The sequence below is a fragment of the Xiphophorus couchianus genome, chromosome 6, assembly GCF_001444195.1.
Source record: "Xiphophorus couchianus chromosome 6, X_couchianus-1.0, whole genome shotgun sequence".
Taxonomy (NCBI): Eukaryota; Metazoa; Chordata; class Actinopteri; order Cyprinodontiformes; family Poeciliidae; genus Xiphophorus; species Xiphophorus couchianus.
This window is the reverse complement of record NC_040233.1, coordinates 1605189-1617621: the sequence shown is the minus strand read 5'-3', so window position 1 is coordinate 1617621 and position 12433 is coordinate 1605189. Positions and strand designations below refer to the sequence as shown.

Genomic DNA, 12433 nt, shown 5'->3' with positions numbered 1-12433 from the left:
CCACTTTCAAAGAGCTGACATAAACAAAATATTATTGAGACATGTATTTTTTCAAAAATCAAAGGTTAAGCTTTCACCCTGAGATGGACCAACATATAAATAAATATTCATGTCTATTGTCAAAACAACTATAGCTACTAGCTAACAATCCCGTTTCATACAAAAAGATTTGGGGAGATGTCTGTTGGTTTGTAATCAACAGTATGTAAGGATTTTGTTGTACATTAGGATGATATTGTTGTTGGGTTTCACAAGTATTCAAGAAAAGAATATATATTTAATTGATTTGATTGTATTTTTAGCAAAGTTGTTTTTATTCACACATGTAAATTCAATATTAAAATCCCTTGCTATGTGACTTTTAAAATTGATGTATTTAACTACTTTCAGTTACCATCTCATTCAAAAATCTGTGGGTGAATTAAAACACCCAGTGCATAATCTAACTTGAATTTCTGTACAGGATGCTCTACACCTCTGGCTGATATTTCTACTAGTGTGTGCTATACTGTACTTTGTTCTCTGAACAAAAATGTACTTGTATTCTTTGAACACAACGACAATTATTATTTATTAAGATAATTATAACGTCGTCGAGGAAAACAGGTCCTCTCATAACAAGTAGTATTTTAATATGAATAATTATGCTAGAATTTATTGATGTACAGTTTTAGATAATCCGGAAGTATTTCTTCAGCCATGCGCAAATGAGCGACTGGAGTGGCTAGAGCTTCCGGAACAGATCGTGCAATGATCGTTCAAAGTGTTGATTTGAAAGTTTTCTGCAGCTATGGTGGTTAGGTTAGTTCAGTCTCTGCCGCGTCCCGCTGTGCGTTTCTTTTCCCTCTCATGGAGGCACAACGTGTCTCTTCGGACTGTCGGGAGGTTTTCTCCGCCCCGCAGCGAGGTAACACCACTGACCCTGGCTGCTGCTGCCTGGCTCTACTTCGCTTAGCACTCACTTTAAAGTCACACACTTAGAGGACATTCCCATGTTGTTGGTTTATAATATACGTCGTTTCATTTTAAAAAGGGATCTAAAAATCATATATATGATTAGCAATACCCTTGGATGGGCAAGTTGAAAAGGGGCATATGCAACAAGATCTTAGAACATCGTACAATAACATAATCACAACAGATGTTAATCAAGAATCTAAAATAGAATCAATGTCATCGTATGGGAACAATGCAAAGCAAAGGTAGCCTGTGTTTTTCCTAATGGGTACAATGTTGCTGTTGAGGGATTGCTGCTGCTGATGGGGCTGCAGTAGGCAGACCTGGCTCCTCAGGAATTTAGCTTATTTTTTATTGTGGGGAAGGCTGGGACCACAGTATGCAGGCTATAATTTAATATAAATATATAATGATTGTCTATGTAACCTTTCAAATAAAATAACTATGTTTATTAGGACAAAATAAACAATGATGTGAACAGTGACATATAAAAAATGCTGAGTAATTAAGCTCAGAAGTGCATAAGAATTAGCTCCTACATTGCAGCAATCTAAGAATCTAATGTTTCCAATCACTGAAGTCTATTTCCTTAAATTCAAAAGCAATCTACTCAAGTAAGACTAGCAATAGTTCATAATATCAATCAAGTAAAACGTACAGTGCAGTAAAACTACTCCTATTAGTACTTTTTTCTCAAAAAAGCTACTTGGGTAATTATTTTTAACAAATAAACCTAATGAGCAGACATAGCCAAAGATTACTGCAGCCCCGATGTGCTAAGAAATGCTACAGCTAGTCCTTTCTGCGTAATGCTGTCAAACCCTGTAGTACACACAGTCTTTAGAGCTGTGCGTTTTAATTGTTTAATTTTGATTTATTTAGCATTATGGCTCTTTGACTCTAAGGCTGCATTCACACTTCAGGCTGAAGTGACCCAATCCAGATTTTTTTGACGTAATGCGACCTGTACTGTATCTGATCTTGTCATGACAGTCTGAACAGCACACTTCAAATTCCTGGGCCACTTGCATATCCGATACGTATCCGATTGTATCCAAATTGATACTGGTCACGGATTATTATGGCCATCAAATTCTGTGACCAGTGTAAATTTGGCTATTTGAGAGTGAAATATTGTTATAAATACACTCAGATTGTGGTGAAGAGGTGGCAGAACTCTGAAAAATAGTTGGTTTACACTCTGACATAATTTACAGGTCTGTACAGTAAAGTCACGGGTTATTATGGCCATCAAAATCTGTGACCAGTGTGATCCTGGCTATTTGAGGGTTAAATATTGTTATAAGTGTGATGTGACTGTAATGAAGAAGTGGCAGAAACATTAAAAATCGTGTTAAGAACTACCAGAGCACATAGAATTGTTTCTTAATCGTTTAACAATTTATTAAACGGCCACAGTCGGGTTACATATTTTAATAACAGCACATAGCATTCAATGCTACGGTCAGTCAAACAGTTCCAAGAGTATGAACAAAGAAGCTGTAAACATATGAATGTTGTAGATCTCTGAATATTTTTAATTTGTCATGTCTGTAATATCTGCTCTCTATTCTTTTTGTTTTCCATACCAACGTATTTACTGTTGAAATCTACACCCCTGGCATACTTTGCAATATTTTGTGTTCTGTCTCTTTGTTTTTCTTTGTATTTGTAAACAAAGATGTTCATAATTTTTTTTTTTAAATACATAAAAAAAGACAACTTCAAATATGTAAGCTATGCTCCACCGTTAGCCTCCATGTTTACTTCCGCAAACACTGAGCACTTCTTTTTATGGCGGTTGGCAGATCACTGAGAACTCTGACGCTGTTGCGCCCTCTACTGCGCATGCGGGACACTTTCAGGTCCTTTGCCCGTTCAGACTGCAGATCACATACAGGTCGCATGTGTGTGGCTTTGTGAACGGCTCCGGCAAAGAAATCGGATTTGACAAAAAAATCGAATTTGGGTCACTTCAGGCTGCAGTGTGAACACAGCCTGAAGGTCGCAGACCTCTGTAGTAGAGGGGAGATACCACAGCAGATCATGTGGGCTTCATCAAATGGTTCATTTTGTATGAGGCACTTGATGCAGTAATTCATACAAAATGACCCCCTGACAAAGTACTGGGAGTAGATATTGTACAGGAGCCTAGCTGGACATATTTTCTAAATGCCCATTTCCTCGAAGGCTAACGTTAGTATATTAAATTATTTTTACCATTGGTTTTATGTAATTATATTCTCATTAACTGGAAATTTTAATTTACATTAGCTGTGAACCAGGATAACAGAAAATAAATAGAAAGAAACATTTAGAATATATTGCTCGGTGTGTAATGATTTTATGTCATAGGAGTTTTAGTTTTTTGAACTCGATAAATAAAATATATAATCACATCATCTGTACCTGTGGTGAATTCAGTGTCAAAAGTTAGTTGAAGACTGCTAAAATGTTGAGTTACATTGTTCACAAAGGCTCTACAAGACTTTAAAGCTATCAGTTGAATTTGGGTTTCTTTTAAATTGACTAATTTCTGATTAGGTTTATTTTACTCTACCCCTGGCATTCTTTGCATATTTGCAAAAATAATGGAACCTATCGATGTAACTCTTTGTGTGTGTGTGTGTGTGTGTGTGTCTATTCATTCATTTGTCCAAGCAGGTCCACTCCACCTGCCAGGGCAGCCGGTGTCTCTCTACAACAAGCTACGCTGAGGATGGAAACCTGGTTTACACGGGCAGCCTGGGGACTGCTATTAGGGGTCAGTAACCTCAAAATGTTTTGTTCATTTTATCATCAGAAAGTGTGGATGTATGATGATTATAAATTTGGGACCAGTCATAATTCAAATAAAATTTGACATAGACATGCTAAGGAGGATAACATATTTTGATTTCAGTGCAGAAGCATATTGTCCGAGAAAGCAAACAAGAAAAACTGCATTTGCTCTGAATGCTGTATGCTGAATGTTTTTTGAGAAAATGCAAACATCTCATCCAAACAGTATTAGAAACTGGTGCAGAACAGTGCTTGCAAAGCTAAATTCAAAGGTCCCAACAGTTCGTAGGGTAAAATACACTAAATCTAGCTAAAATACTAATGTTAGCATTTAGGCTAGCACTAGCATGGTGACTACAAAAACTTACTACATGCAGTATGAAAAAAAACAATGTAAAAGCTCAAATTAGTTAAAATGATATTAGCTTAAAGGGTATTGTAAAGGAAGAAATTAAACTAAAACTTTGAACAAAACGTTTGGCTCGTCTCTTCCTTAAAAGACCTGGATCTTCTCGGCGAGCAGCGGGCAGCTGTAAAACGAAACTAAACAAGGCGCGTTGACGTCACAGATCACAGAGTTTAATTCATAAAAAGCAACGCATGAATCAGTTAACAAAGCTGCAGAGATACAGGGATATGCATTTTATCACAAAATAACAACAGACAAAGACAAACACGAAACACACAGACAGACAAAGGCGCCCACGTGGAGAAAAGATGGAAAAAACTCTCTCTCTTTCTCTTTACACGTCATCTTATACAAAGAGGTGTTTCCGTATTTTAATTTATGCAACGAAGGCGTTCTGTTGTTCAACCAATCAGAGACCTGTTTCGGCCCCCCAGAGAAACTTGGAAACTCCCCTCATTGCAGCTCAGATGTCTGGTTTTTGTCTAAGTAAAAGGGCGGACCACTTCGCGTTCATCTCTGTCTGGTACGGGGAGAGGCGCCAAGAAGTCTTTTGCCCCCTATCGGAATGTAAATTTATTACTCTGTCTTCAGCGGGGGAGGAAAAAAGCCCTGCTTGTTTAAATGTCTGCTATTGTCAGCTCCCACATGCTCAACAGAAAACTGTTCCACATAAAAGTGTTGGCTATACCTTTACACATGTTGTAAGTATTTTAGCACTTAAATAATCATTTTCCTTAACAGTATCATAATTATGTTAGTTTTGCTAGCATGATAGCTGACAATGCAAATTTTAACACGCCATGCAACCATAGCATATTAGCGACCAATAATCTACTGGATGTAAAATGCTTAAACAACCTGTATGTAAAGTTATATGAAACAGTCCTTTAAAACTAATCACTTTCCCCAGGTATTGTCAGCAAGTCTGTAAGCTGTTTAACTGTCCAAACTCAAGATGGCTGCTGTCTTGTTTCCTCCCTGACAGCTTTGAAACTGGATGATTCATTGTCATTAGTTGAACAGGGGCTGAAACACAAATGACATTTTATATTGTAATTCTCAATTCTGCCACAGGAGGGAGCTGCTCATTTCAATGGGGCTGAAAAATTCATAAAAATCTGAATATTATAAAAAGTATAAAGGTTATGAATACCAAAGGATATAGCTGGCATTAGCAGAACAAGCTGAATAATGTAAAAGTTGGATGGTGAAAACAGCACAGAAGAAGAAGCGTGGCAGAAAGTGTGCGGAAACTTCGTACACTTTTGTAAACAGGGATTGAGTTCCTGTTTGTGTGAATGCCTCCAGCATAGAAGATCAGCCTGCAATTGCAAAGCCCTTTTTCTGAAGTGCAGTCTGTTAAAGAAAAATATAATTACCAAGCACTGCTTGATGAAATCACTCAATATTTTGTAGGTTCATTTGTATTTTGAATACAGAGAGCTTAAATGACAATAATGAAGCAGTTGTGAATAAAAGCTCTGCCAGGCAGAGTCAACACAGAGGTTTTATAGCAGCAATAAGGGATCCAAAACAAGGGAATGATCATCTGGTTCCTATGCAGCTGTAGAAAAACAACATCCAACCTTGAATGTGTGACCCAAACAGGTTTGCTTGGTGAACACGTAATATAACATGATCAGCAGATGTTACTATATAGACTTAGACTTAGACTGACTTTATTGTCATTTTGCATGCACAGGGTGAATACAGAACGGAATTTCGTTGCATACGGTTCGTTGCATATGGCAATTTCGTTGCCATATGCAACGAAATTTCGTTCTGTATTCACCCTGTGCAAGCAAAATGACAATAAAGTCAGTCTAAGTCTAAGTCTAAGTCTAAGACAATGTTTTGAGGTTCCAATGTTATGAGGTTACTCCAGAATAAAATAAAATACAGTATAAAATATGAATATAAATATGAATATAAAATATAAAGTGCAGGAATGACAGTAAAATAGAAGTTACTTAGCTATGTACATGTGCAAGGTATGAAGTGGAGACCAGTTTTTGAGTGCAGTCCAGTTAAGAGTTCAGCAGTCTGATGGCAAGTGGGAAAAAGCTGTTTCAGAACCTGGTGGACCTGCACCGGATTCTGCGGAACCTCTTTCCAGAGGGCAGCAGGGAGAACAGTCCATGGTGGGGGTGTGAGGGGTCACTGACGATGTTTCGGCCTCGGGACACGCAGCGCTGGGATGAAATGTCCTGAATGGAGGGAAGGGGGGCCCTGATGATCCTCTCTGCTGTCCGAACCACTCTCCTCACGTTCTTCCAGTCGGAGGCGCTGCAGCCTCCACACCACACAGAGAGGCAGCTGGTCAGAATGCTCTCTATGGTGCTTCTGTAGAACGTCCTGAGGATGGGCGGGGGCAGGTGTGCTCTTCTCATCCTCCGCAGGAAATACAAACGTTTCTGTGCCCTCTTGACCAGAGACGTGGTGTTCACAGTCCAGGTCAGGTCGTCAGTGATGTGCACCCCCAGGAATTTGGTGCTGCTGACCACCTCCACAGCCGAGCTGTTGATGAGCAGTGGAGCGTGGCTGGGCCGGTTCTTCCTGAAGTCGACGATCATCTCCTTCGTCTTGTCAACGTTCAGGATCAGGCTGTTGTCTCTGCACCAGTCCACCAGCTGCTCCACCTCCTCTCTGTAGTCCAGGTCGTTGTCGTCTCTGATGAGGCCCACCACCGTTGTGTCGTCCGCGAACTTTACGATGTGGTTGGTGGCGAACCTGGGGACGCAGTCGTGTGTCATCAGAGTGAACAGCAGAGGGCTGAGGACGCAGCCCTGAGGGGAGCCGGACTGACTGAGGTCTGTCGGTGAGGAAGTCTAGCAGCCAGTTGTGCAGGGGGGTGCCGAAGCCCAGGTGTCCCAGTTTTTCTGCCAGATGCTGTGGGATGATTGTGTTGAACGCTGAGCTGAAGTCCAGGAACAACATCCGCACATGAGTGTTCTTCTCCTCCAGGTGAGCCAGGCTCAGGTGTAGGGCGGAGGAGATAGCGTCCTCAGTGGAGCGGTTTCGGCGGTAGGCAAACTGGAACGGGTCGAATGTGGAGGGGAGTCTGGAGACGATGTGTTCTTTTACCAGCCTTTCAAAGCACTTCATCATGATGGGAGTCAGTGCCACAGGCCGGTAATCGTTGAAAGAGGTGACTTGAGGTTTCTTTGGCACCGGAATGATGGAGGCAGTTTTGAGACAGGCTGGCACTGTGGCTTGGTCCAGTGTGGTGTTAAAAATGTCTGTTAGGACACCAGCCAGCTGACCTGCGCATTCCCTGAACACCCGCCCAGGTATGTTGTCGGGGCCTGGGGCCTTCCGTGGGTTGACTCTTTTCAGAGTCTTCAACACATCGGCTGTGTCCAGGCAGAGTGCCTCCTCTTCCTGGTGGGGAACAGTTTTCTTTGCCGGAGTACTGTTCAGTGCCTCGAACCTCCCAAAGAAGTTATTGAGTCCATTTAGAAAGTCAGCATCAATTTCACCCACTGGGGTGGAGGATGGATTGTAATCTGTGATCGCCTTTATGCCTTGCCACATACTCCTGGTGTTGCTGGTGTCGTGGAAGAACTCCTGTATTTTCTGACTGTGGGTTCGCTTTGCTAACCTGATAGCACGGTTCAAGTTTGCTCTTGCTGTCCTCAGTGCCTCCTTGTCGCCAGACTTGAAGGCTGAGTTCCGTGCTTTTAGCATTTCCCGTACCTCCTTAGTCATCCAGGGTTTTTGGTTGGCCCGGGTGATAATGTTCTTAGTGATGCTGACGTCCTCTGTGCACTTGTTGATGTAGGCTGACACAGTCATGGCGTACTCATCGATGTTGATCTGGTCGTTGTAAGTGGCTGCTGCCTTGAACATCTCCCAGTCAGAGCACTCAAAACAGTCCTGGAGTGCCTCCATGGCCCCCTCAGTCCACACTCTCACCTGCCTCACTGTAGGTTTTGTTCTGATCAGCAGGGGCTTGTGTGCAGGAATTAGCATGACAGATAGGTGGTCTGAAGAGCCAAGGTGGGGGCGGGGGGCTGCTCTGAATGCTTCTTTGATGTTGGTGTAGGCCAAGTCTAGAGTATTCACTCCCCTGGTTGGAAAATCCACATACTGGTTGAAGTGAGGGAGAACAGTCTTCATGTTGGCCTGGTTAAAATCCCCAGCAATGATGAAAACACCTTCTGTGTGTGAGGATTGCAACTCACTGATGGTCCGGTAGAGAACACTCATAGCCTCTTTAGTGTCTTTAGTGTTTACTGGGGGGCACATACACAGCAGTGATGCTAACAACAGTAAACTCCCTGGGCAGGTAGAATGGTCTGCAGTTAACAGTCAGAAGCTCGATGTCCGGGGAGCAGTAACTGGCGACATTCATGGCATTTTTACACCAGTTGTTGTTGATGTAAATACACAGCCCCCCCCATCGGGTTTTGCTGCTGAGAGCGCTGCTCCTGTCTGCGCGGAATGTAGCGAGCCCCTCCAGGCTAACAACGTTGTCCGGTATGGTCGAGTTGAGCCATGTCTCCGTCAGAATGAGAGCGCAACTAGAACTGTCTCTTTGAAGACAGTTCTAGTTGCAGATGGTCTATTTTGTTGTCCAGAGAGCGGACGTTGGAGAGGAAGATGGACGGAAGCGGCGATCTGTGGGGGTTAGCGTTTAGCTTAGCTGTTAGTCCACTTCGACAGCCGCGCTTCCGCTGCTGGTCGCACCGCCTTCGCTTTCTCCTCCTCCGACTAGTGCTGCTAGGCGAGTCCGCTGCGCTGCGGGCCGCTGGGTCTTGCCTCCGTAGCACTCCGAGATCACGTAAACACTCCAGAGTAGTCGTATTTATGAGTCCAAAATCACTTGATGATCGTAATTCCAGCAGACGCTGGCGATCATATGCTAACTTACTGAGTGGATGCAAAGTTTGTAGCGTTTTAGGCGGCGTATTTTGCTCAAATACTCGCAAGTTGTCGAGAGCCCATGCAGCCGCAGCCATTTTGGGCGCCGCCATCTCATCAAAAAAAAAAATGAGTGGGTAATATATAGTAAATTACCCACCACAGGTCTGACCCTGTCCTCATCAAAGTGCCTGGAAATGGCAAATTCTGAAAAGGAAGAAGAAAATCTAAATAATGGCTAGAGGTCCTGGAGCTCTGGGTTGCAGAGCCCCTGCTTTGTGTATAAGTTTTTCAAATTATGGTAAGTCCCTCTGAATTTGTTTTCCATTTGGAGATGCAGGTACAACGTCTGTAGATCCACAACCCAAAAAGTTCAATCCTTCTTTCTTTCACTCTGCTGGTACTTGTTTTCCTATATTTTTGTCTTCTGTATGTCCTAAGTTTTGTTCTCCTAACCACTTATTTTGCTCTGAAGGTCTGTTTGGAAAAAAAATTGCTGTCTAAATTAGAATTCATATACAAGGTGTTTTTTATTACTTTTTGCAATGACCTGTGAATCTTGTTTATACAGGGGTGAAGATGTTTTCTTATAGTACCAGCGGCGCCAGCCTCATCCTCATGCCTCAAATCCTTTTGAAGACTGGATTGGGACTGGGTAACATTGCCCTTGAGGTTATTTCCTGTGGCATCATCGGCTTCTTCACCTTCCTCACCCCCGTCATCCTTCATTTCATCACAAAGGGCTACGTTATTCGTCTGTACCACAATCCAGATAGAGATACCTACACTGCCATCACCTATAGTGTCTTCCTGACTGAGAAACGTTGTGTGTTCCATCAGAGTCAAGTCCGGATCCCAGCTGTCAGCAAGATGTTCGCCAACTTCTATGCTGGCCCCATGGGGCTCTTTGTGAACCCAGACCTTTTCCCCATTCCTCATGACTATAACCATCTCATGGGCTACGATAAGCCCTTTAGCTTTACCAAAGAGGACATGGACAAAACCTGAAGACTGAAGACGGCCTTAATGTTAGATTAATTCATTAACAATAGAAATAGGCAAAATAATTTTTTTCTTATTTGTAGAGGTATACATCATTCATGTATTGTTTTTCACAAGCATCTTTACCTCTTGGTGATATTTCTATGCTTAGTGGTTTAATGTGCTGGTTTTAATAAAAACTATTAAGTATCAGGACAGCCTGGCTTTCCATGTCAGTTAGACCGACCGACATCTAAAGGGTTTGACGCATCAGGAATGTCAGTTAATTTCTACTTTCACTTTACAGAATAGGTGCATCACAATAAATTAGAGCATCTTTGAAAATGTAATTAATTTAAATTTAATTAAAAAAAATTAAGCTAATGTCCAATGATAAAAGTTACTTTGAAAAAGTAGCTTTTATCAGATAACTGATTACTCCTTGAAAAAGTAACTTGATTACTACTTGATTTGGAAAATAACTGTTAGATTACAAGTTACTTTTAGTTACTTTCAGCATCTGCTGACAACAACCCTAAATACAAAAATGACATGGAGCTTTGACTATACTTACTTAGAAGGAGGAAGTGAAGGGCACATGGTTTAATGGTTACAACAGTCCAAAAAAGAAAAAGTAATTTTTGCGTGTTGTGAGTTTCACTTTTGTCTGGAAAACTATAAATGGGATTTAGAGCACCCCCCCCGCCCACCACCACCACCAGCCTCCAGGTTCTGTGTTACGGCCCTGCATTTGCGGTCAGAGCACAAAACTCCTGCCGCTCCACAACTCAGATGGCACTTATCTCAATATTAATAATTTGAATTTTGTTTAGTTGCACAGCTTTACGGACTCGTTCATTCGTGGCTGTTTTCACGTTCAATGCACTGTTCATATTAGTCTCCATGTTAGCAGTTTTTTGTAGCGCAACGTGAAGCTCGACGTCTGTCAGGTAAAATATTAACTTGACATTAACAAAGACACAACGGGACGGATCATCTGGGAAATGATGGACATGGAGAGCATGGAGAGCTAAAACTAACTGGATGTCAGACACATTCTGGGGTTTATGTCTGTTTATTTCCAAGCCAAATGAGCAACTTCATGTTTCAAAACACCACAACCCACGACCGATTACTATCCACAGATAATTTAAACAACAACAAAAAACTATTTTGTCACAAAATATTTTTTGTCAAAAAACCATTTTTGACGCTCACGCGTCGTAAGAATTGAGTCCGATGCTGTTGTTGGGGGGTGCGCGCGCGCAGTACTCCGATGTTGTTTTGTTACTCATTCTGCTGCAAGTTGGCTCAATTTTGACGCGCAAGACGTAACCAGTAAAATCCGGTTTAGGATTTTCAAAATAAAAGATCCGGAAGTAGTTCATTATTTTTTGTGCGGCCCAGTACCAATTGGGCCGGTGGTTGGGGACCACTGCTCTAAAACAAGGGTGTTCACTTTCAGTCTACCGTCCTGCAACTTTCAGATGCTTCCCTGCTCCAACACACCTGAATCAAATGAATGGCTCGTTGCCAGGCCTGTTCAGAGCTGATCCTGGTCTGGTGGAGTAAGAATGCATCTAAAAGTTGCAGGAGGACTGGACTTGAGCTCCCCTGCTCTAAGATGTATAGAGAGGCGGCCATTTTCAGACATTTTTCATGTTTACACACTGCCGGCTTCATTTTTGTTCAGGATACAATTAAGGGATGGGGGATTAAAAGTTATCAATATCATGAGTTTCTGAGCATGTTTAGAGGGAGTGACCAAGTGGCAGACTTGGCGAACTTGCCAAAGCAAATGAAACGCTATAACTTTCACTCACAATGGCCAAGTAGTACCAAATTTAAAGCTCCATCTCTTACCCCCTTAAGCTTATCAAGATGATCTTCAGCTAGCAGACGGACAACAAGTTGGTCTCACTTGCTTTGAAGCACGCAGAGTTTTTGATGGAGCATGATCTTGGTGGTGTGGCTAAATCAGAGGTGACATCATTGTCATACGTTTGGCTCTAATTTCCACCTATTTCAGTTGAGCCGCATTATGTTGTTTGCAGCAACACACACCAATGGAGAACGTAGAGGTTATGGTTTTGATGACCCCAAATAAACCCAGATATTTTATTTTGTCCGAAAGACAAAATGCCAAAAGCGTCAAGTAGCTAAGATTAAAATCTACAATGATGTTAGCAGGATCTGCAACCTCTCAATTTGAATACACACAAAGATGTGTGTATCAATATCCTCACATAAACTTTATTGAAAAGAAAACCCAAACCAGGAATAATATGCCAACCTACTGTTATGTAGTTCTGGTGTTCACACTAGCCAGTGCAAAAGTACAGTTCCAACAAAATGTTGACCAGATCTGCACCATTTCTCACTTTTTCATTACGTGCCTTTTCTTTTGGGAGCCATGCTGCTGGCACAGTCATTCTGCTCCAA

At 41.9% G+C, this 12433-nt stretch overlaps 1 protein-coding gene across 1 annotated transcript; it reads left to right on the top strand.

Moving 5' to 3' along the window:
- The first annotated feature begins 705 nt into the window (after positions 1-705).
- On the top strand, positions 706-10205 carry tmem70 (transmembrane protein 70). The gene is made up of 3 exons (XM_028021219.1): positions 706-907; positions 3622-3721; positions 9582-10205. Exons 1-3 carry the CDS (start codon positions 791-793, stop codon positions 10016-10018), a joined length of 654 nt encoding a protein of 217 aa, XP_027877020.1. The 5' UTR covers positions 706-790; the 3' UTR covers positions 10019-10205.
- The last annotated feature ends 2228 nt before the right edge of the window (positions 10206-12433 follow it).